The 26,135-nt window shown below is 37.0% G+C and overlaps 1 protein-coding gene across 5 annotated transcripts in view; it reads right to left on the reverse strand.

The window, feature by feature from the left end:
• The window catches only part of LRP6 (LDL receptor related protein 6), a 153,011-nt gene that overhangs the window by 15,568 nt on the left and 111,308 nt on the right, over window positions 1-26,135 (reverse strand). For all 5 annotated transcript variants that reach the window (XM_064377678.1, XM_064377675.1, XM_064377677.1 and 2 more), the window contains 7 exons: window positions 21,657-21,859; window positions 19,730-19,941; window positions 18,238-18,428; window positions 8,381-8,590; window positions 5,280-5,405; window positions 1,068-1,304; window positions 338-448 (listed from right to left, as the gene is read on the reverse strand). In XM_064377678.1, coding sequence (XP_064233748.1) covers window positions 338-448; window positions 1,068-1,304; window positions 5,280-5,405; window positions 8,381-8,590; window positions 18,238-18,428; window positions 19,730-19,941; window positions 21,657-21,859 — 1,290 coding nt within the window. The remainder of the gene's footprint in view (window positions 1-337; window positions 449-1,067; window positions 1,305-5,279; window positions 5,406-8,380; window positions 8,591-18,237; window positions 18,429-19,729; window positions 19,942-21,656; window positions 21,860-26,135) is intronic.

Consider the following 26,135-nt stretch of genomic DNA (forward strand, 5'->3'; position numbering starts at 1 on the left):
AGGCGTAAGCCAACATACCCTGCTGATTTCTATGTATCTAAATGATTTGAGAATTTTGTAACTTTGGTTATAGTAAAATAATATTTATTCTTTTCTAGTGCTATAGTAAAATAATATTCTTTTCTAGTGCTCTACTAAATGTTTCTGTGCATAATAAAACGGCTATGTTTAAAGATTACTGAAAGCAAAACATAAAAAAATCCTTTGCACAAATAATTAGCTTAATATTAATACTTATTAATTAGAAAGGAAATCTTGATAAGTAAACCTCACACAGAAGAAAAAAATTGTTTAAATTCTCTGTTAAGAGTAATTTATAGATCTCAGTCCTACTTACAACAATCCAGTTCATCTGATTTGTCACTACAATCCACATTATGATCACACTTCTTGTGCTTTCCAATGCACTGACCATTGGCACAGCGGAACTGATCAATTAAACAAAGCACTGGGGAAAAAATGTAAATAGTTTTCTTATTTTTAATATCATGTAAAGTCAAACTCTGGCAAGAGTCAAAAGGTACTTTCTGAATACAAATGAAAAACAAATTATACTTTTAGCTGTAACTTAAATATTATTCTCTGGAGTTCCACTGGTTGAGAGAGAAAAAAAAAAGAGTGGAAAAAAAAAATCCAGCAGGAAATTTCCTGTTTTATTCTTTACATTAAATTCCCTGTTTCACTAAATAATTCTAGAGAACTTGGCTGGTTTGTTTTTACCATGGGAAAGGTTAGTAAGAGAAAGTAAAGAATATAAAATATGTTAGATTGTAATTAATAAATCCACTAATTCAGAGCTCATTGGAAACAGGGACTATTTTTATATCATGAAGGCCTAATATCTTTTAGTTCAATATCTCAATTTTCAAAGCTTATTAATTTGTATAAATCTTACACATGTAAAGTGAATTAAAACAATAATATGGAACACGGTACTACGATCAGAAGTAATACAGTCGTATGTACTTGAAAAACCCCAACTGACACTAAGCTAAGTAACACTGAATTTTAAATAACTGAATGGGAAAAAAGGACTGCATGCTGAGGCACTGAGGAATTCTGTATACCTTCACAGTTCTTCTCATCTGATTTGTCCTGGCAGTTTGCATCTCCGTTGCACCGGAGGGCACCATCAATACACTGCCCACTGGCACACTGGAACTGGGACTCTGAGCATACGGGACAATTGAGTTCGTCACTGTGGTCTTCACATTCAGTAAACCCATCGCATCGCCAAGCCACAGGGATACAGTCAATTTCCCCCGTGAAACAAGTAAACTGCTGAGGAGAACATGTTGGGGGTTCTTCAAATGAACAAGGGGAAGGGGAGTGACAAAAACACAAACATGATCACACAGAAGTATAAACACATACCTGAGTGAAGCTCATTTAATAATTAACATACACAAAATACTTTATAATAAATATGATTTATAAACTATCTCATCTAATTAGAGAAGAAATAAAAGTTTTCACATTACTTCCTTTAGATTCACTATAAACTTTTGCCTGCAAAACTGTAAGGCAAAAGTTTTCTCATTTATTGTAATCCAAACACGATAATATTTGCAATCCATTACAATCTCACATATAACCTAGGAATCATCACTATAACTACCAAATATTTTAAAGTTAGCCTACCACTCATAAGTTTTCTAGCTCTAAGATTCTCCAAGGATAGTCCATGAACCCCTCAGGGTTCCTGAGACCTCTTTCGGGGGACCCACTAGGTAAAAACTATTTTTATAATAACATTAAGATGTCATCGCTTTTTTTGCTATCTTTGCACTGATGCTACAAAAGGAACAGTGAATAAAACTTGGAACCTTAGAAGATGCAGGGAAATGACAACAAACTGTATTAGTAATCACTATACTGTATACAGCCACACATGCACAGTTTAAACAAAGATACAAAAAGGCCAACTTCATTTAAGAATGTCAGTGATGAATCAAGGAAAAATATTAATTATATTAAAATCAACCCAAGTGTATGCCTCTTCAATATTCTTATCAATCAAATGGCAATTATGCATAAAGCTCACGGTGCAAACCTAACCATGACAGTTTCTAATGGGAAAGCATTTGTTTGGAGTTGTAAATGCAACTCAAATGGAATGTCATTTTAACCTGAAAGAATGACTGACAGGTAAATTATACAGTAGTTATTTACACTCGTCTGTTAGTGAATTGTCTAGAGAACGCATAACTTTATGATATGACCCAGGGTCAGAAAACCCTGTAACTTTACAACAGAGAACATTACACATTACAGGCGAACATTTTATATGGGGAATTTTAGGGATTATTTTCTAAGAGCCTATTATGTATTCAGCACTATACCATCTATACTGTGTGGAGAATTAAAATAGATAAAATATATCCATGTCCTTGAAGAGCTTTGAATTTTGTTGGGGATAGAAAGAAACTAACAAACATAAAACAAAGGACACAACTTTGGACTGCATGTCATGGAAACTGTGTGATATAGTTTGGATATCTGTCCCCAAACCTCATGCTGAAATGTAATCCCCAATGTTGGAAGTGAGGCCTGGTGGGAGCTGTTTGGGTCATGGGGGTGGATCCCTCATGCCTTGGTGCTGTCCTCCTGATAGTAAATGAGTTCTTGGGAGACTTGGTTGTTTAAAAGTGTGTGGCACTCCCTCTAGCCCACTCTCTCTTGTTCCCTCTTTTGCCATGTAATCTGCCTGCTCCCCCTTCACCCCAGCCTTGAAAGTTTCCTGAGGCCAATCCAGACCCTGGGCAATACAGCTGGCAGCAATAGAGCTAGCAACAAATGGCAGAGCCAATTAAACATTTTCTTTATAAATTATCCAGCCTCAGGTATTTATAGCAATTCAAGAATGGCCTAATACACTGTGGTAACAAGTGCTGCTATGCAGAGAAAGAAAACAACAGTAACAGCTAGTGAAGGTTTCCTAGATCATGGAAAGACCGGCTACACCTTAGAAAATTAGTAAAATTTAGGATAGGCATCAGAGAAAGACGTCCTTGAATTACCTAAAGTAAAGCCACAGAAGCAAAACAAAACAGAACATGCCATAGCGACCCTCAAATTCTAAACAGCCAAACAAAAATAAAACTAGCCATTTGGGAAGAATACAAAATAAGATGAATAGGTAAGACAGCTCAAATGAAATCACATTTTGAAAATCAGGCAGAAAAATTTAGATTTTCCATTTCACTTATTTCTACTGTAGAATCAATATTAAATTACAAAAAAAGACATGTACACAAATGGTTATTGCAGTTTTATTAAGAGGAGGGAGTCTCACTATGTTTCCCAGGCTGGCCTTGAATGCTTGGGTTCAAACACTCCTCCCACCTCAGTCTCCTGAGTAACTAGGATTACAGACATGCACCACTGTGCCTGGCTCCAGTTTTATTTTTAACAACAGATTTAAAACAATGAAAATATCCCTCAAAGGTGAGTAATAAATTGTAATATTAAATAATAAAATACAATTCAACCATAAAAAGGGAAAACTACAGATATACTCAACTGTATGACTGAATCTCAAAAATATATTAAACAAGAGAATTCAGACTCAAAAGAGCACATACAACACGCTTTCATTTATATAAAGTTTAAGAATAGGCAAAACTAATCTATGGGGATAAAAATCAAACAGTGGCTACTTCTAGAGAAGAAGTGACTGTTTAGGGGCAGGAGGGTACTTTTCTTAATAGCATCGTTCTAAATCTTGATTTGGGTGTTAGAAACACAGTTGTATACATCTGTCAAAAGTCATTTTAATACACACATTAAAAATAATTGTTAAATGTGCAAGCAAGAAAAAGGCCCCTTAAAAGCTATTTTCAAACTGGAAGATGAGATCCTTGACTCAGTTTTAACCATGTTATCATTAACATAAAGATAAATTTTTCTAGGATTTGCCTTAAAGTAACAGTCTAGCACTCTGATAGGGAAACACATGTTATTTTTTTTATTGTGGTAAAGTAAACATAAAATTTACCAATTCAACCACTTTAAAGTGTATAGCTCAATGACATTAAGTACATTCACATTATTATGCAATACCTATTTTTAAAAATTTCAAGTACCAGCACTTAAGTTTTACTGTACACATGATTTCCCTGACTAGACTGTATGCTATCTCAAAGATCTTCAAATCCCCTACAGTCCAAGCACAGTGCCCATAGCTGCTACTGAATACATACCTTATATATGTTTTAAAAACTTACAGTTCAAAGAATAAAATTTAGTTGTAATCCCACCCAAGTGATCAACAATTTTTATACACTGAATGCATATTCTCTTTCAATATATGTTTAAAGAAATGTATATTTTCTGTAGTTGTCATCATTTTGGCAACATTTTTACATCAACTTCATGATTTAACATTTAATAGCTGTATAGACTCAAGTTACCTTACTCAATAATTGTCGTATCATTAGTAATTAGTTTAAAAATTTCTGCCACTGTAGACAATGGTATGATGCAGTCTTTTTCCTTCAGTTGAATTTACTTAAGAGTTATTCCCAAAAGGAGGATATCTGAATTAAGAGTATGAATACTATTGTAGTGCCTGATACTATCATACTATGATTTAACAAACCAATGTACCTATTTATTATACCCGCTGAGTGATTAAACCAATTTTACTACAACAGTATCACTATACTCACTGATATCTTTTTAGAAATCATTTTTCACTAGATAAAGAAGTAATGGGAATTTGCTGATGGATTTGAACAAAAGAATATTCTTTCCATCAGACACATTCCCAACAATGACACATAAACTTAGAGAATCTAGAATTTAGTGGAGGGAGATTATAGGAGGTAGAATTAATTCATTTTGTTATCTTTTGGGAGCGGGGGAAGCTACTTTAGTATTAGGAAACACACTCATTCACAGGCTGAAAAATGTGGTAATATATATGCAACGAAATACTATTCAGTCAAAAAAAGAAGGGAATCCTGTCATTTGCAACAACAGATGAACCTGGAAGACATCCCATCAAGTGAAATAAGCTAGGCATAGAAAGACAAGCATGATCTCACTTATATGTGGAGTGTAAAAAAGTCAAAGAAACAGTAAAATGATGACTACGAGGCTGGACGGGGGCAGAGAAGAATAACAGAAAAGTCTAGTATAGTACAAACGAATGGAATACAAGCAATCAATTAAGTTAGTACACAGAGCAACTTCAATGCCTAGTTATAGAAGTCTAAGCTTGAGACATGGAATATGTTTGCATTTAGTGTTGCACAAGAAAACTACAACATATTTACCTCCACATGATAGCTCATCTTGAAGCAGAACCAGGTGCACAGGGCAAGAACACCTTGTAGTACCATCCCCCTTTACAAGACAAATATGTGAACAGCCACCATTATCCTGAGCACAAGGGTGCTGTCCTGCAAAGAGAAGAGAAGAGGTGAGGATGGGGAGAGGAAGGGAAAAGAGGGGAGAGGAGGGGGAGGGGAGAAGAGAAAAAGGGACAACTCTGTCAAAACTATTTATGAAAATCAAATGTATAACCAGCTTGGACTTTTAAAAAAAACTTTTATTATTATCATTATTGTTATTTTTGAGATAGAGTCTCGCTCTGTCACCCAGGCTGAAGTACAGTGGCACGATCTTGGCTCACTGCAAACTCTGCCTCCCAGGTTTAAGCAATTCTCCTGCCTCAGCCTCCTGAGTAGCTGGGATTGCAAGCAAGTGCCACCACGCCCGGCCAATTTTTATATTTTTAGTAAAGATGGAATTTCACTGTGTTGGCCAGGCTGGTCCAGCTTGGACTTTTATTTCCACACAGTATGATTCTTCACTCAATCTCTATACAACCTACAAGAATCTAACCACTATCTTTAAATATTTATATATATTTTAAGCAAGGTAAGGGTAAAGCTCAAGTTAATTTTTGTGAATATGAAAAGCTGTTTGCTGAAACTAAAAAACTGCTAAGGAGACTGCTGAAACTTGAGTATGAATCTATTTAAAATATAAGAATTCTCCTACATTAAAGATTTTAACTCAGAAAATCCATATTTCTAGAAGACAATTTCAGTCAAAAAGTGTATCTTAATGAGGAAGCTATTGAGAATTAAAGAGTCATTAGAAGAAAAAACTCAAAAGGCACATGTAACTGAACAATTCAGAAACAGATAAAATTATTTGCTTAGTCAATTGTAAAAGGTAACTTGTAATACTATAAATGTCTAACTTCTTCATGCGTGGGCTAAGTTAAATATAACTTAGGCAACTTGTCAAAGTCTGTTTCACAAGTAGTATTTTTAAAGAATCATTGTTTGGAATTTTCTGTTTAGCTTGTGTTAAAAGCAACTTGACATTTGTCATCACAAAATATGAACATCTAATATAAGCCACTATTTATTATTTGACTCTCTTCCACAGTAACATTGGTCCTGCTTCAGTTTGTCTTAATGATACTGAGGGAGTCAGCTATCTACAAATGCACATACTGTCCAAAACAGACATCACGCATTTTATAGAATATATGGCCTTTGTAGCAGTGTTTCTCAACCTTTAATTCACTATATTTTTGATAAACAAAAAACCCATTCTCTTTAGTATTAGAAATTTTGGCCGAGCGCGGTGGCTCACACCTGTAATCTCTGCATTTTGGGAGGCTGAGGCAGGCGGATCACGGGGACCAGCCTGGTCAATATGGTGAAATGCCATCTCTACTAAAAATACAAAACTTAGCCGGGCGTGGTAGCACACGCCTGTAGTCCCAGCTACTTGGGAGGCTGAGGCAGAAGAATCGCTTGAACCTGGGAGGTGGAGGTTGCAGTGAGCCAAGATCATGCCACTGCACTCGAGCCTGGGTGACACAGTGAGACTCCATCTCAAAAAAAAAAAAAAAAAAAGAGAAAAATTTCAAAAAATGATTTACCAAATATACAATCATATTTAAATACTGAGTTACATTAAATAAAACTTCTCCCTTAACATTCTGAAAACCTTCATTGAGATTTTCTGTAATAAAATATTCATATATCAACTGAATAAAGAACTTAGGTATGATGTCACTAACATACTTCCTCTAAACATTCAGCATAAGTTACAAGTCATACCACAGAACGACAACAATTTTAACTTTCTAATTCTCAAATACCTGTAACTTTACTTCTAAATTCATGAACCGCAGCAACATAATGGACACTTGTACGAGGGTACTCCTGTTTCCTCATTCACCTTTCATGCTTAAATTCAACTTAAAAGCACTGAGCTGAGAAGTTACAGAATTTCAGTAATTCTCTTTCTAGCACTCAATTTAACATTGGCATTCCTGGTATCATCATGAAAGACTGACAGTAGTGATTGCTAGGACGGTACTTTTTAAAAAACATTTTGCATATATAAACTCATTTATTCCTCTCTCTTATGAGGGCAATTTTGATGACAGATATGAATTAATAACAAGGCCAAGATGACTAGCCATTTTCAAAAAAAATAAAATATTTGTGGTTACTTTTTTCTCTTTTTTTTTTTCCTGGGGCTCATGGAGATGGTTATTTTTCTAAGCTGGGAATTGAAATATTTACCCAAAAGGAGGGGAAAAAAACCCCAAACATTTACTGATTGAACAGGCTCCTCTATGTTTACACACTAATTTTTAGTTTGTTTTGCTTAAGAATAATGTTAACCCATTATAACTATATTCATCATTATATAATTTTTACTTTTTTTTTTCAAGCTATGGGAGAAGTATAGAGAGGCAAGAAAAGAAATACATGCTTTATATTATCAGTATTCTCAAAGGAACTGAAGCAGAGAAAAACAAGGCATGATAAGCAGTCACTGTTGTACCAGGAAATATTCTTTTTTAATGAGCAACACTATGCCTTTCCCCCATTTCTGGTTTATGAGATTATGTTTAATTTGGAAAAGCTCCTGGGTGAGTCTGACATAAGGCTTTAAAAGCATGAAGATGCTGGGCACGGTGGATCATGCCTGTAATCCCAGCACTTAGGAAGGCTGAGACGAGTGGATCACTTGAGGTCAGGTGTTTGAGACCAGCCTGGCCAACATGGTGAAACCCTGCCTCTATTAAAAATACAAAAAAAAAAAATTAGCTGGGCATGGTGGCACACACCTGTAATCCCCTCTGGAGGCTCAGACACTAGGTTCAAGAATCACTTGAGCCCAGGAGGCAGAGACTATAGTGAGCCAAGATCATGCCACTGCACTCCAGCCTGGGCCACAGAGCAGAGCAAAACGCCATCTCAAAAAAAAAAAAAAAAGGCAAAACTACAAGTGCATGAAAATCTTAAAAGAAAAAGAGTTTAAAACTATACAAAAGTGTACATATTAATTTCTTATAACACACAAGTCCTCCAATTAGCTTTATCCCATTAACACTTACTGTATTCTTGAAGGTTCAGCTCCTTTACTGCATGAATGTCACTAAGCTGAGCAATTCGAGCCTGGACTTTGGTTCTACCCTCTCGACCCGTCATGTCAATTTTTTCAATCATTTGCTGCTGTTTATCAATCCAATAGAGCCAGTTTTCAAACACAGTAAGTCCCACAGGCTGCAAGATATTGGAGTCTTCTAGTACTATCCGGTTAGCACCTTGGAAAAGGAGAAAATTCAACAGAAATGACTCATATGGGTCATGTTACACTTTTGATAATTATTTCCTACCAGTTAGATTCTAAAAGTATACAAAAGAAAAAATAAGATCTCTACCACAAAACTTAAAAATCATGCTAAGGCGTACAGACACTAGAAAATAGGTAATAAACTAGACATTGATGTGGAACCAAGGGCAAGTAAGTGCCCAATATGCAGTAAATACTCTTGTTAATAGAAATGTAGAAAAGAACTTAGAACAGTAGTTTGAAAAACCCTAAATTATATATACAACAGATAAAAATGGCACTTCTCTGGAGGAGCAGTGGGTGAACTCAGAGTTCTGAGTACACTTGAGGCATCTATGAATAATAGCTTCACTCTCACCCCACTTGGCTTCTCAGAACACAGAAAAAACAACTGACTCATCCCAAGGTAAGAATTATTTCCAATCATCCCAGACACAGAGCCGTCCAGAGTCTGAAGAGGCAACTTCTGCTATTGTTGGATAGTGAGAAAGTTCTTTTATACAGTGGGCTAAAATCTTTGTTCATACCCCCTGCCCTGCATTATTCATACGTTCTCCCTCACTCAAAAAGAAAAAATACCCTCATTCCTTCTGTCTTTCTCATAACAGTCCTTCAAATATTTACAGAAAGTTTTCATGGTTACTAAGTCATAAGTTCAGTCAAAGGAGGACATTAGCTGGTATTTTGGAAATACCAAGGAAAGCTCCAGGAAAGAGGAAAGCATAATGCCAACTTTTAATAAATGAATAAAAGTGGAGAAAGGAGATATTCCAGATGGGAAGGCACTGCCTCAGTCAACATTCAGATCCGTTGTAGGCTAAGTACAAGTTTACTTATGTTCCCTCCTAAAACTCTACTAATATGGTGGATTTAAAAAATTTTAGGCCAGGTGCAGCGGCACACACCCGTAATCTCACCAATTTGGGAGGCTGAGGTCGAAGGATCACTTGAGCTTAGGAGTTTGAAATCAGCCTGGGCAACATGGTAAAATGCCATCTCTACAAAAAATACAAAAGTTAGCCAGGCATGGTGGTATGAGCCTGTAGTCCCAGCTACTCAGGATTCTGAGGTGGGAGAACTGCTTGAGCCAGGGAGGTCAAGGCTCTAGTGAGCCAAGATCATGCCACTACACTCCAGCCTGCGTGACAGAGTGAGACCCTGTCTCAAAAAAAAAAAAAAAGATAAAAGAAAGAAAGAAATAAAAAGAACGCAATTTTTAAGGTATAAACCCATAAGGAAAAAGAAGGCAGAAGAACAGAAGAGAGCAGGAAAGTTATATAAATTTTGGAAGTTGGAGAACAGATAGACCAGGGACAATGACACAGGAGCCCAGAGAAAGCTAAATGCAGACATCCAGTGAAGCTAACAATGAAATCGATTAGCTCAGGAACTGGAAGCACCAGGTATTTTAGAATGGAACAGAGTTAAGAGTTATGTGGCCGGGGCTGAATGAAGAATATTAATTGAAAATATGCTTAAGAAGTTATACAGCTCCTGGATCTCCTCCTTTTGTCTGGCAGAAAACTAAAGATAATCCTTTCTAAAGAGGTTGAACTAGAGTTTAATATACCCAGCAAAGGCAAAGAGATACTGTGACAGGGATGTCACAGAGGAATTATTTAAAAGCCTACTTTCCAACTGGAGAGACCTTTCCCAACACCCAGAACATCAGGTAGCCCTTTTAGTCTCATGCAGGAGACTAGAAGGTTTCCCTAAAGGAAAAACAAAAACAAAACAAACAAAAAACAACTTAAAAACCCTGAAGTACCCAAGAGAAAAGAACTTCAGATGATGTCACCTGGGAGACCCATTAGAAAACAGCTAGATCTCTAAAAGAAACCTATTGTCACTAACAGCAGCAACGTTCTCAGTATTTTTAATGCCTCATACTAAACACAGACAGCTAAGAATCACCAAATATTTAAAGAAAACCTCTATCTTTAAATTTGAAGCCCAAGACAAACACAACAAAGAAACTTGGAGAAAAAGACACAAAAGCAAAAGAAAACAAATCACTACCAATAAAAAACCCTAAAGAATAGGCTGTCTTTAGAGGGGCAGAGCATTCAAAGAACAAAAAAGAGCCCTTGGAAATTAAAAACATGATACCCAAAAATTTAAAAGAAAAATGCAACAGAGGGTTGGGAGACAGATTTGAGAAGCTCTCCTCAGAAAGTATAACAAAAACACAAAGAGATGGGTAACAGGTGAGAAAAATACAGCTGCAGTCAACAAGGTCCACCATAAAAATAAACTCCAAAATGAGAAAATGAAAAATAAATTATATAAGAAATAACACAGCCGGGCGTGGTGGCTCACGCCTGTAATCCCAGCACTTTGGGAGGCCGAGGCGGGTGGATCACGAGGTCAAGAGATCGAGACCATCCTGGTCAACATAGTGAAACCCCGTCTCTACTAAAAACACAAAAAAATTAGCTGGGCATGGTGGCGCGTGCCTGTAATCCCAGCTACTCAGGAGGCGGAGGTTGCGGTGAGCCGAGATCGCGCCATTGCACTCCAGCCTGGGTAAAAAGAGCGAAACTCTGTCTCAAAAAAAAAAAAAAAAAAAAAAAAGAAATAACACAAAAAAAATTCCAGAATTAGAGGTACAGATTTCTAGACAGAAAGGACTCACCTAGTAATAAGTTCAATGAGAAGGGAAAGGGGAGGAGGGCAGGGGAAGCATGAGCATAGATTTAAAAAAAAATATATATATATATATATATATATATATATTTTTTTTTTTTTTTTTTTTTTTTTGAGATGGAGTTTCACTCTTTCACACAGGCTGGAGTATAGTGGTGCGATCTCGGCTCACTGCAACCTCCACCTCCACCTTCTGGTTTCAAACAATTCTCCTGCCTCAGCCTCCTGAGTAGCTGGAATTACAGATGCCTGGCTAATTTTTGTATTTTTAGTAGAGACGGGGATTCACCATGTTGGCCAGGCTGGTCTTGAACTCCTGACCTCTGGTGATCCGCCCACCTCGGCCTCCCAAAGGGCTGGGATTATGGGCGTAAGCCACTGCGCCTGGCTGATCAAAAAAAATCTTAAAACATTAGCAAATCAAATCTAATAAATAAAAAGAATAACGTATCATGCTATATTTTATTTATTCCAGCAAACTGGGAAAAGAAGGTATATTCCTTAATTTGACAATAATTATCTACAGAAAAACCTTAGCAAAAAATATCTAATCACAAAGTATTGAATGCTTCCCCAAGATCAAGGGGAAAAGGACTAAAAAGGAAGTAGAAGGGAAAGAAGGGGAAGAAGGGGAAAGGAAAAGAAAGAAAAGATGGGGAAGTGGAAGAGGGAGGAGAGAGAAGAAGAAAAAAGGAAAGAAGGAAGGAATCATACAAAGGCACATGATCCAATTCTATGGCATTGCGGGGAAAGAACATGTTAACAGCTTCTGGAGGAAAAAGGAAAGGATAGCATACAAAGACTGGAATTACAGTCACATCAAACTTCCCAATGACACAGGATGCTCAAAGACAATGGAGTTCTATTTTCAAAATTCTGAGAGAAAATAGCTACAAAACATGAAAACAAATTAATCAACCAAGTATGAGGATGAAAGAAAACATTCAAACAAGATCAAGAATCAGCCTCCCTTTCAAGAAGCTGCTAAAAATGGTCTCTAATAAAGAAAAGAGAGTTAACCAGAAGAAACAGAGTCCAGGAAATAGAGGGTTCAGCACCAAGGGGAATGGCTAAGTATACGTCCAGGCTAATGGAGAAATGAAGTCAGCCTAGAAATCAAGCAAATCCGGACTGGAGCAAGATGATGAAGAAATCTCAGAGATATGCTTTTAATTTCGAAGACAAATAAATGGATTGCTTGATGCATCTGCATTTACTGAAACAATTATTTATATTACACAAGTATTAACTGCAGAGAGGAAAAAAGTTTTAAAAAGAAATATACCTAATAGTAATATGTTCATTGCCATAAATAATAAGTAATTAAGTCTGAACTTTAAAAATCATGGCACTAGTTCAGGTGAGTCCTTTGTATTTGCAAACTTGTATCTTGAATTCTGGAAAGTTCATAACTATGCTGGGAGAATGGAAGGAAAATTCACATGTGTATTTTGGGGACATATGGTTTAAAATAGCAAAATCTTAATCTTCCAAAGGAAGTCAATGTTTAATGTCTAAAACTGAAAAATCAAGAAATAGCATTTTTAAGCAAGTTTCTTTTAAAATAAGTGAAAGTAAATGTGAATGCTTCTAATCATGGGAACTGAGAGCAGCGAAGAGTAGAGCAGTAGACTTGTTTTTTGTTACAAGCCAGGTAGAACAATTTAATATCCATAATATTTACATGTATTACTTTAATGAAAATTAAAATCAGTTTTAAACAATAAAAAAAGAATGATGTTTAAGATTAGTTGGTGGTAATGAAAGGATGGTCTGAGGTAGACAACCGGATAAAAAGGAAAGTCAATAATGTCACTGCAGGACCTCAGCCACGGTAAGGACCTGATCTACTTTGATGCTGGTTAAAAAATAAGTAAGCTACTGGAACCAACAAGGAAAAGACATGCTTACTTATTCAACAAACTAAGCATGCACTGGATGCAATTCACTATAAAAGGCTATGTGGGTGGCTACAAATAGAAAATAAAAAAAGGTGTCAGGATAAATGCATAATTGTCCATAAAAATATAAGAAAAAAAAAATCAACTTGACAGTAACCTTTTTCAAAGAATAGAAAAAGAGGGGCCAGGCACAGTGGCTCAGGCCTGTAATTCCAGCACTTTGAAAGGCTGAGGCAGGTGGATCACCTGAGGTCAGGAGTTCCGGACCAGCCTGACCAAAATGGAGAAACCCTGTCGCTACTAAAAATACAAAAAACTAGCCAGGTGTGGTGGCGCATGTCTGTAATTTTAGCTACTCATGAGGCTGAGGCAGGAGACTCGCTTGAACCTGGGAGGTAGAGGTTGTGGTAAGCCAAGATCGTGCCATTGTACTCCAGCCTGGACAGCAAGAGTGAAATTCCACCTCAAAAAAAAAAAAAAGAAAAGAAAAGAGAAAGAAAAAAAGGAAACATTTCTTTTTATGTGGCCAACATAGTCTTAATGGCAAAACACCAAATACATGATAAGAAAGGAAAATTATAAGGTATTCCTTCTCATGAGCACAGATTAAAAAAAAAAAATCTTGTAATCCCAGCACTTTGGGAGGCCGAGGCGGGTGGATCACGAGGTCAAGAGATCGAGACCATCCTGGTCAACATTGTGAAACCCCGTCTCTACTAATACAAAAAAATTAGCTGGGCATGGTGGCGCGTGCCTGTAATCCCAGCTACTCAGGAAGCTGAGGCAGGAGAATTGCCTGAACCCAGGAGGCGGAGGTTGCGGTGAGCCGAGATCGCGCCATTGCACTCCAGCCTGGGTAACGAGAGCGAAACTCCGTCTCAAAAAAAAAAAAAAAAAAAAAAAAAAAAAATCGGCCGGGCGCGGTGGCTCAAGCCTGTAATCCCAGCACTTTGGGAGGCCGAGGCGGGTGGATCACGAGGTCGAGAGATCGAGACCATCCTGGTCAACATTGTGAAACCCCGTCTCTATTAATACAAAAAAATTAGCTGGGCACGGTGGCGCGTGCCTGTAATCCCAGCTACTCAGGAGGCTGAGGCAGGAGAATTGCCTGAACCCAGGAGGCGGAGGTTGCGGTGAGCCGAGATCGCGCCATTGCACTCCAGCCTGGGTAACAAGAGCGAGACTCCGTCTCAAAAAAAAAAAAAAAAAAAAAAAAAAAATCTTAAAACATTAGCAAATCAAATCCAGCAATAAATAAAAAGAATAATATATCATGCTGGGGAAAGTAAGTAAATTCCTTAATTTGACAAAGGTTATCTACAGAAAAATCTTAGCAAAGAACACTCAATCACAAAGTACTGAATACTTCTCCAAAACCAAGAAAAAAACAAAAACAAGGATTCTATTATCATCCTATTCAACACTGTATTTGGGTGCCCCAGCTAGTATAATAAGGCAAAAAGAGAAAAGGACTAGAAAGAAAAAAACAACACAACTCTCAGTATTTGTAGAAACATGATTCTGTAACATAAAAAAAATCCTAAAGATAAGTACACTTAGCAAGGTCCTGTGGTACAAGCTCAATATTCTAGAAGGAGGAAAAAAGAAACTATTTCCATATTCCAGGCACAATTAGAAAATAAAGTATTAAAAGTTTAGAATATTCTTTACCACTAGCATTTAAAAGCACCAAATACCAAGGAATAATAACTCTAATGAAAGACAGGCAAGACCTCTGCTGAAAACTACAAAACATTTAGAGAAATTAAAGATCTAAATAAACTGGGAGATTTACCATGTTCATGGTTTAGAAGATTAATGTTATAAAGATAATAATTCTCTCTAAACTATCAGTTAAATGCAAACCAAATGAACATCTTAGTATGTGATTTTTTGGAAGGGGAAACTCACAAGATGATTCTACAATGTATATGGAAACTGAAGGGGTTAACAATAGCCAAGGTAATCCTGAAAAAACACTAAAGATGTAGATGAATCTATTATAGTTATATAATTAAGACAGTGTAATATCATATGCGTAAAGGCAAAGTGACCAAGGAAACATCAGAGTCTAGAAACAAATTCACACAAATACAGTCACCTCATTTATAACCAAGGTGATACTACAGAGTAGTAGGGAAAGGACAGTCTTTCCAATAAACAATGCTGAATCAAACAGTAATATGGAAAAAAAATACACTTTAACCCCTGCCTCACACTACACATCAAAATCAATTCCAGATGGATTACAGATCTCAAGAAGAAAAGTTAAATGAAGACATTTTAGGGAAAAAAAAGAAATAAAATATCTTTGTACCTTTGCAGAAGACAAATATTTCTTTCTCTTTTCTTATTTCTATATATTTATGGAATACAAGTCAAGTTTTTACATGGATATATATGATGTACCTATTATGTGTACAAGTGTGAAGTCTGAGCTTTTAGTGTAAAACCTCAGTGTACAGTATACCCATAAAGTAATTTCTCATCCCTCAACCCTCATAAAGATTTCTTAAACAACATAAAAGGTGTTAACCATAAAAAGAAAATTAATCAACTGTACTACATTAAAATTAAGACCTTTCTTTTCATCTAAAGATACTACCGGGAGAATAAAAAAGGTAAATCACAAACTGGGAGATATATGCAGTATATATCTTGACAAAGGATTCATATCCAGAATGTATAAGGAACTCCTATACCTCAATAAACTTTCAAGTCACCAGTTTTTGGGTTATTTTTTGAGACAGGGTCTCAGCTTTATTGGCCAGGCTGGAATGCAGTGGCGCAATCATGATCATGGCTCACTGCAGCAGTGGGACAAAATTAATCATACTGAATGAAACATTTTTGTGAAGAGCTTTATCACAGACAACTGCCTGCCAGGCATGGTGGCTCACACCTGTCACCCCAGAGCTTTGGGAGACAGATGCAGGAGGATCACTTGAGCCCAGGAGTTTGAGACTAGCCTGAGTAACACAACAAGACCCCCATCTCTACAAAAATTAAATTAGCAGGCTGTGGTGGTGTGTGCCCATAGTCCCAGCTACTCAGGAAGCGGAGGCAGGCAGACTGCTTGAACTGAGGAGTTTGAGGCTACAACAAGCTATGATCACACCACTGCACTCCAGCCTAGGTGACAGGGCAAAATCCTGTCTCATACGCACACACAAAAAGTTAAAAATACTGACATAAATAACTAATGTACAAATCAGAGGTGACTTAAGAGACTAAGGAGATCAGATGAGGGAAAGAATATACTACACCAGGTGTATAACTAAACATGCATAAGTGTGTGCATAACTGTCTGGAATCAGAGAATACATAATGGAAGGGAGGCATTTGAACATGAAAAATACATTCTTTAAAAAATACCGAATGTGAAAAAGATTTAAAACATTATAAATTCAAACATACAAAAATGTACATGATACAGGAATAAGTAGTCTTAGCATTTTAGTATGCTAATGCTCCAGACTTTTCTTGAGATATACTTCTTATTTCTTGAGAAAAATACTGACATATATGCCTGTTTCTTTCTCTTCCCTTCTCCTATCTCCCCTCCCTCCCTCTTCTCTCTTTCTTCTTCATTGTTAAAGAATCTGAGATCAGAAGTTCCCACATTTCTTTTTTTTGTTTTTGAGATGGAGTCTCATTCCATAACCCAGGCTGGAGTGCAGTGGCATGATACTGGCTCACTGCAACCTCTGCCTCCCAGATTTGAGCGATTCTTCTGCCTCAGCCTCCCGAGTAGCTGGGATTTCAGGCGCCTGCCACCACGCCTGGCTAATTTTTGTATTTTTAGTAGAGACAGTGTTTTGCCATGTTGGCCAGACTGGTCTCAAACTCCTGACCTCAGGTGATCCACTTGCTTTGGCCTCCCAATGTGCTGGGATTACAGGCATGATCCACCACACCTGGCCTGAGTTCCCACATTTCTTAACAGTATGTATACATATATTGCGTACATATTACATGGTTTTAAATTTTAAACAAAACTAGATCTTAAGCATTTTTATAAAATTTAATTTTTAAAAATCAGTCACGTCAGTGCACACTTTATTCTTTTGAATGAATGCAATATTCCATACACTGATATAATAGAATGTATTTCTCCATGAAGGACTATCATGAATAATGCTCAGCAAATACCCTTGTACACTTGGGTCAGTATTTCTCTAAGACAGCTATCTACAAAGGAAATCACTAGATCAAAAGGAATGCATATTTTAAATTTTGATTATTACTGGCAAATTGTCCTCTAAAAAGGTTCTATCAATTTCCGCTTCCACCAAAGCACTTGGGGGCATATTATTTTCTACCATACTGGCCAATGCTAGGCAATAATCAACATTAACATATTTTGCCATGTTGACAGACACAAATAGTATAATATTTTAATTTCATTTATCTGATCACTAGTGAAGCCAACACAGAGTATATGACATCAGAAATCGTAGACAGGGGAGGTAACTGTAATTACAGACAGAAGATTGCAGAGAAATGTGAAAGTAAAAGTATAACTTAAGACCAACAAATGATTTAATTTGGTTAAAATACCAGAAAGGTAAAGGCCATGATGAGGTTGTGAAAGGTGAATACCAACTTATGCCAACTTAAGAATGCAACTAGACTTTTTTCCTATAGTTTATAAAACTACCGTGAAGATTTTTTTAAGGAAAGCAGTGACATTAAAACCATGTTTCAGAAAATTTAGGAGCCATGTGTAAACTTTTACGGGAAAAAATGGCAGGGACATCAACCAGAGGCTAGGATTTGGCCAGAGGTGACGAGAACATAAACTAGAGCAGGAGACTTAGGAAAGGAGAAGAGATGCATTAGAAATACATTTACAGAGCCAAGATGAAGAAAACTAGTGGGTAACTACGTAACAAAGGAGTAATCATGTTGATGGCTGAAGAAAAAGCTCTTCACCAACCAACCTGATGACTACATATAATGAATAAAACTGCCAGGAAATGTGCCCAAAAAAATATGATGCAAGAAAAACACAATAGATGAATCATCTTAAAAACTTGAATCAAAATAAGAAAACATATTTCTTGGGTACCTGAGAGATCACTGCTTTCAATTCGCCGGAGATCTGAATCAGCCCAAAAGAGCTTGCCCAGCCTGCTATCAAGGGCTAAAGCAACTGGTTTACTTAAGCCACTGAAAAAGAGGACCTCCCGTTCTGTTCCATCCAAAGCAGCCCGTTCAATTTTAGGAGACCTTTCCTGAAGATTGGTAAAATACATATACCTAGAGGGAAAGGAGGAAAAAATGAGTTACTGGAGTAAGAAACCACATAAAACGAGAATATTCTTATTAAGACAAATAGAGGTAGAATATTTTTAAATCTTTTTAAATGTTTTAAAATATGTTATTTTTTGGCCAGGTATAGTGGCTTATGCCTATAATCTCAGCACTTTGGAAGGCCAAGGCAGGGGGATTGCTTAAGTTTATGAGTTAGAGACGAGCCTGGACAACACAGCAAAACCCCATTTCTACAAAAAAATACCACAAAAATTAGCTAGGCGTGGTGGCGTGTGCCTGTAGTCCCAGCTATTTGGAAGGCTGAGGTGGGAGGATCACTTGAACCCAGGAAGCAGAGGTTGCAGTAAGCTGAGATTGTTGTCACTGCACTCTAGCCTGGGTGATAGAGCCAGACCTTTTATTGAAAAAATATATATATATATAAATACTTATTTATATATATATATATATTTATATATTTACATTTTCAAAAGGTCATGGGATACTTTTACTACTTTTAATAGTAGCAACAAAGGTACACAGAAGTTATTAGGAAGCTTTCATAGATTAATAGAATAGTGTTAGACACAGGCATACATATGTTTTCAGAACACAATGAATTAAAGATCAGTGACTAGAGACACCTAAACACAAAAGTTTAAATTCTCTAATCTATTTAATAACTAAAAAGAAGTCATATATAAATAAGTTCTTATATTTAACTTCTAAATTTCATCCTTTTCCTCTAACTCTTTTGAAGTAAGCTATTTTCCTTGCTGAATACCTTATCACTCACTCAGATACGACTGAGCACTGAGTATTTATTAAATGCAAAGCTCTGTATTAAATGAATGAAAACATATTAGTTCTCATCATAAAGAAAACTGATGTCTAGTGGTAAATACAGGACTAAAAAATAATTAAATGTAAGGTAAATTGGAAAGGACTAAGTATAGCTTAGGCATAGATACAGAGTGCTAAGTATTCAGGAGGGGGGAAAAATCACAGCTGTCTGGGATGAGGTAGATGAAAGAAAACTTCCTGGAGGACGTGGCAGTTGAAATGGTCCTGAAGGCATAGGTAAGACTTAGAATTAAACCAATAGTGGCCCAGGAAACAAAGTCTGGGCAGTGAAATCAGAGAAAGTACAAGAAAATTGTTAAGATAATGCAGAGACAAATGGATAGAGAAGACTGAGTTGTTTGCTAGAGCACAGGACACTTAAAGGTAAATGAGTAACAGCTGGAAAAGAAGGGTGAGGCAGGTCTCAGAAGCCACAGTATCTGAAAGCCACTTTAGTAACATACCCTTTCTCTGGGTTTACCACAATGGCTCGAGGTCTGTCCTGCTCGCCTTTTAGCACCACTCCAATTGATCTCCCATCTAATCTTGTCACATTAATGACATTGGTAGCCTCACAAGTCCAGTAGATATAGCGGCTGTAAATATCAATGCTGAGGTCATATGGTTGTATTTCCAGGTTCTGACTCGGAACAGAGCTCACAACCACAGTAAAGCCCTAGGGAAGAAAAGAAATACACAGAAAATTAAACTGTAGGGCAGATAACCCTGAGACACTCACTCACAATGCTTATACCTATAGGGGCACACAGCTCAGAAGGCTCTCTCAAGTCTTAAGAAATATTTCTTACTGATACCTTTTTTTATGGGTAATGTGCTTCTTTGTTAAAACACATTTCCAATGTTTCTTGGGTTATCCTGCTGCTGAAAAGAGCTAAGGTCAGATTAGTTGCTCCAAGAACCCGACAATGCTTTGATTAAGAGATGGGAGTGAGAAGGTAGCAAATCTCTTCTGTAAACTGGAGACAACTGTGGCTAAAACCATATCCTAGAAGTACCTCTAAAGCAGCAGTTGGCAGTATTGCCCTGCCATGGTCATTAGGCAATGTTTGAAGACATTTTTTACTGTCACGACTCTGGGAATATAACTGGTATCTAGTGGGCAGAGGCTAGGGATGCTGTTAAACATCCTACAGTATTCAGAGCAGTCCCTCACAACAATTATCCAGCCCAAAATGACCACAGTACTTAATTTGAAAAATGCTGCCATAGCGATAAGAGCAACTAGTAAAGGTTACAAATCAAATCCATCATCTCCTTTTCTGATCTTCAACTCTACACATGTAATTTTTTAAAAAATAAAATTAAGCAAAAAGAGAGGCTTTGTCTATTTGTTCAATCCGAATTATAGCTTACTTAATGGGTATCTCTGAAGTAACATATTCCTTAATGAGGTTATCTAATTTATTTGCCATGTAGTTGGCTGTGCAATAAATTTAATTATTTCTATCTATTAGTTATCAGCCCATCAGTCCTGGCCTATATGGTGGAAAGTCCATCTAGAATATACAGCTATGACTATACCCTAAATGATCTCTCAGCAGCTGCAGATATATTACCTCCTTGCTCTTTATTGTAAGATGAGACATAGCGAAAAACGGTACTCTAACTTCCCTAAATTTTAATACATTCAAGATACAACTTACTATCACTGCTGTAAGGATGACAACAAGTAATTATTTATCATATTGTAATCACAGTCTAACAGGGCTTAGCCACAGAACGAAAGCAAAGAAGTATAGATAATGGTATAGAAATCCATAACTGGCATGTAAATGGGTAAGATTTATTAATAATATCCTCATTCCCATTCCACATTCACCAAATAATTATGACTAATACAACCCATTGGATTAATAACATGTTAGATGTTTTCAATCTTACTGAGACTGTGTTATGCTTCATATCCAAACCTTTTAAATAATAGTTAATTAGTAGTGTAACTGTTATTGAATTCCTATTACATAACACATAAGAGCTATGTGCTTTGCATTCTTTCCAGCTAAAAAAAAGTTCGTAAGAATCCCAGTGAGGAATAGGGCTGGTATCAGAACCAAGGCCTATGTCAAGGCTTCTAATAATCTATACAAATAGAAATGTAAGTAAAAAGACTTCATAAAGAAATGTAGGGGGCAGTCACAAAGCCATTACTAATATAACAGCTTAAGTAAGCCTAACAATTTTCATCATAATATCATCAAACAATTGCTTACTCGAAGAAAATATCGTCAGAAGGAAAAAATAAGCTACTGGATCCAGAATTTCAGTTTCATACACACATACTTAAGCAGAGTCAAAACAAGTGAAATAGGATGCTTGGTGAGTCCAGTTATTAGTCAGGAGGAATGAATTTTGAACCAAGCTCTCAATTACCTGGCTGCCATCTTCTTGTGCCTTTCGGATCATGTTTTGTCGTGAGTCAATCCAATAGAGTTGCTTGTCCAGTGGGTCATAGTCAATGGCCCGGACATTCCGAAGGCTGTGGATGGGAAGGATGATGTCAGGGCTCTGTTGTTCATCAATCACCATGCGGTTGATGGCACTCTTTTGACTGAAGAGCAGGAAAGTGGTAGGAGCTTAAAAGGAAGAAAAGAGAAAATCTGAAATCTAGTTACTCTACATCCTCTATCATCCAATGATTTGATCAGCCTGTTGTATATATTTCACACAAAACAGACATAGATGTTGAAGACCTAAGGCTGAGGACAGAATTCTTTCGCATGCCCTCAGAAACTCTCTTTAGAGTAACACTAATCAGCACCCTGGTTACCAAATCAGTTATGACTTTACCTAATGACACAGCCACCTACCCTATTTTTCTCTATCTTGTCCACAGAGACACCACAGAAAACTTTATTTCCATGAGGCATTTGATAAAAATTTACAAAATTCTCCTGGTCTACCAAGTGAATAACCCTTAACCTATTCTGTCTGGTGGGTGGCAGGAAGCCTGGGCTTGCCTAAGTTAAAGCAGAAACTTACAGATGGATTTTACACATGACAGGGCAAGACCCATCTCAAGGGAAAAAAAAAGAAGGCTGATTTTAGTCTCAGCCTTCTCATTCGATCTTAAGTAAGTCACTGAGCCTCTCTAGGCCAAAGTTTACTCAGCAGTAAAATAAAAGTTATAGCCATCTTGTCCCTCTCACTGAATTACTACGATAATTTTACAACATATATGACAATACTTTAAAAACTGTAAGGCACTATATAAATGTAAATTATTAATATATTTTTAATCACTTAAAATTTTTATAAAAACTTAATAGAGATGGTGTCTCGCTATGTTGCCCAGGCTGGTCTCAAATTCCTGAGCTCAAGCAATCCTCCCACCTGGGCCTCCCAAACTGCTGGGATTATAGGCAGAGCCACTGTGCCCAGCCATAAATTTAAAATAACTATTGTTTATTACCAGTAGTAGCAGTAATAAACTTGGTAATAACAGGCATTAAACCCTCATGGATTGCAGATATTATTTTCTTTTGTATGTGATGATGGCATGGAAAGGGAGCAGGTAAAACTTACAAAAATGAATAATAGATGCCTTATAGATATAGTTTGACTGTGTACCCACCCAAATCTCAACTTGAATTGTACTCCCACCATTCCCACATGTTGTGGGAGGGACCCAGGGGGAGGTAAATGAATCATGGGGCTGGTCTTTCCTGTGCTATTCTCATGATAGTGAGTAAGTCTCACGAGATCTGACGGGTTTATCAGGGGTTTCCACTTTTGCTTCTTTCTCAATTGTCTCTTGCTGCCAGGTAAGAAGTGCCTTTGGCCTCCCACCATGATTCTGAGGCCTCCCCAGCCATGTGAAACTGTAAGTCCAATTAAACCTCTTTTTCTTCCCAGTTTCAGGTATGCTTTTATCAACAGCATGAAAATAAATGAATACACTTTATATTCATTATTTCTAATCTTCATAAAATCTTTATATTTTCACTAAAAAATATTCTTTGTAGGCCGGGTACGGTGGCTTACACCTGTAATCATAGCACTTTGGGAGGCCAAGGTAGGTGGATCACGAACTCAGGAATTCCAGATCAGCCTGGCCCATATGCTGAAATCCCGTCTCTGTTAAAAATACAAAAATTAGCCAGGCATGGTGGCGTGCACCTGTAATCTCAGCTACTTGGGAGGCTGAGGCAGGAAAATCACTTGAACCTGGGAGGTGAAGATTGCAGTGAGCTGACATTGCGCCACTGCACTACCGTCTGGGCAACACAGCAAGACTCTGTCTCAAAAACAAAACAAAACAAAATATATTCTGTGTTGATGCCCTAAATTCATGAAATGGGAAAATGCAACAAAGACAGCACATTTTCCTTTCTCAGGGACTAGTCCTCTTACTACTATGCAGTCATCTTTAATACAGGAAAACATCTAGAAAAGAATGACTTTTGAGAGACTACCAACAACTTCAAAGTCTAATGCCATTTTTAAAATCTTCATTGAAATATTTTTAGACATTTCATAATTATACTCTATTTTCTTGGTGCTCAGTCATCACCTAAATCCAGGAGAATTTTGTCCTTGTGAGGAATATTAAACATATATAGCCAAGTCAGGACTCCTTGCTTTATTTCCTCCTATTCCCCATTCTTCACAGCTCCATTATTTGTGGTCTCTCAGCTTATTTTACATTTACACTCAAATGAATACTGGCTTAAATCCCAAAGGAACTCAGTACTCAGAAAGAGACTTGGTATTTACAAAACTGCAATTCTGATTTATTTAAGTTCTTCATTAGTTAAAAAGCCACACTCAGCTTGGAAGATTTAGAAAGTTATCCCAATGATCCTACTAGAAATTTCCATTATCTGGAGTCCATTATATTTATACAGTGATTTAACAACTTTTAGCAATTTTTATAGAGTCCATGCTTCAAGTAGTAAGAACGCATCAGAGAATAGCTAAAAAGTTTCCCACTATTGTTTTTATTTTAAAAGAATTCTATTTTGGCAGTACTACTTTCTTAGTAAATCAAGAAAAAAAATTTTAAGGATTCTAAATTGGCTGGAAGCAGTGGCTCATGCCTGTAATACTAGTCCTTTGGGAGGCTGAGGCAGTAGGATCACTTGAGGCCAGGAGTTCAAGACCAGCCTGAACAACATAGCAAGAACCCCTTTTGTTTAAAAGACTTAGAAAAAAAGACCCCAGAGTTTTAGTTCCCAAATTTTCTTGCCTGGGAAGCAATTAATCAAATATATATGTGGCTCCTAATATATTTTGCTGGGTACTCTCTTTTCCAAGTAAAATTTTAACCTTCAATAAGATTCCACAATTAGGTGTAGATCTTGTTGTTCTAGAAATGTAGATTAAGATAAAGGCCACATGTGGCTCCAAATAAATGCTTGTTCCAAAAAGTCTACTCAAATATATTAAAAATTATAAATTAACTGTTTATTTCTAAGAGCCAACTAATATTTTGACTTATTTTCAAGTCAGTAAGTGCTTAAAATGACACAGAATAAGCCATTTTAAAAGCCTAAATCTACCCTATCAAATTAATGCAAACTCTAACCACCTCTCCCACATTTCCCTCAGAATGGTGCTTTAACAACTACCTCATCTGGTTGTCTCAGTCCTGCATTCCCAAAATGAAGAGAGCAAAGAACCTGGAGGATGAAATGTATGTATGAGGGAGCTTTTCAATTCTCTTCTGAAGGCATATGTGTTCACCTGTAGCTTAGATAAAGGTGTTGCTCCTGAGTAAGAATAGACTAAACTATAAGGCCAAGCCCATCATGTATGACTGTGCCATTTGTGCAGTGTGCCAGGAGCACTGAGTAGGAACTGAAATCCAGTCCACACTTCCTTAGCCATGCCATGTACCTATAGGGCTAAATCTGCCCAGAGGAAACATCTTTTTCCAGTTTGCACAAAGGTGCCACAGAGGCCACTTCAGTACTGAACAAAGGATTACACAATTTGGCTTTCCATTTCCTCTCTGATCTAATCTCTTCACTTCATCGGACATTTTACCCCAAGACCTTTTGCATTTACTACCCACTTTTGCTTGAGAGGTCTTTTCCCAGACATCCACATAGCTCATTTCCTCACTTCCTTCAGTTCTTGACATGTCACTTTTTCTGTAAGAACTTCTCTAATCACCCTACTTAACACTGCAGTCCCTGCCACTATCACCCTTTCTTGCTCTTTGGATTTCTTCATTATACTTATTGCCACCAAACCCCTGATATAATTTATTCAGTTTGTTATCTGTTCCACTGATTTTCACTCACTGCTATATTTTCCAATGGCTGAAGTAATGTCCAGCGTGTAATAGGTGTTCAATGCTCATTACAATAATATATAAAGAAATAATCAACAGAGCCTAGTGCAGTGGCATGGGCTCATAGTTCCAGCAACTAGGGAGACTGATGTAGAAGGACTGCTTGAGCCCAGGAGTTCAAGTCCAACCTGGGAAACACAGTAAAACCTGATCTCTTAAAAAGAGGGGAAAAAAAGCCAGAAAGAAGCACTGAGTGACATAAACTTGTAGCTATGACTTTTAAAGTAAGAGAATAAAATTATTTGAGACAAGGGAAGGAAAAGAAATAAAAACTTATTTTGGACCTTCAATATATTACATTTCATACTAAATGTTATTTAATCCACAAAATTATTATCTCTATTTGATAGGTGAATGCACTAAGGATCAGAAAGGTTAAGCTGGCGCAGTGGCTCATGCCTGTAATCCCAGCACTTTTGAGAGGCCAACACAGGTGGATCACCCGAGGTCAGGAGTTTAAGACCAGCCTGACCAACATGGTGAAATCCCCTCTCCACTAAAAATACAAAAGAAAGCCAGGTACCATGCTGCGCGCTTGTAATCCCAACTACTCA

This window comes from Aotus nancymaae, unplaced genomic scaffold, assembly GCF_030222135.1.
Source record: "Aotus nancymaae isolate 86718 unplaced genomic scaffold, 86718_ANA_hifiasm-v0.15.2.pri h1tg000016l, whole genome shotgun sequence".
In the NCBI taxonomy this organism is placed as follows: Eukaryota; Metazoa; Chordata; class Mammalia; order Primates; family Aotidae; genus Aotus; species Aotus nancymaae.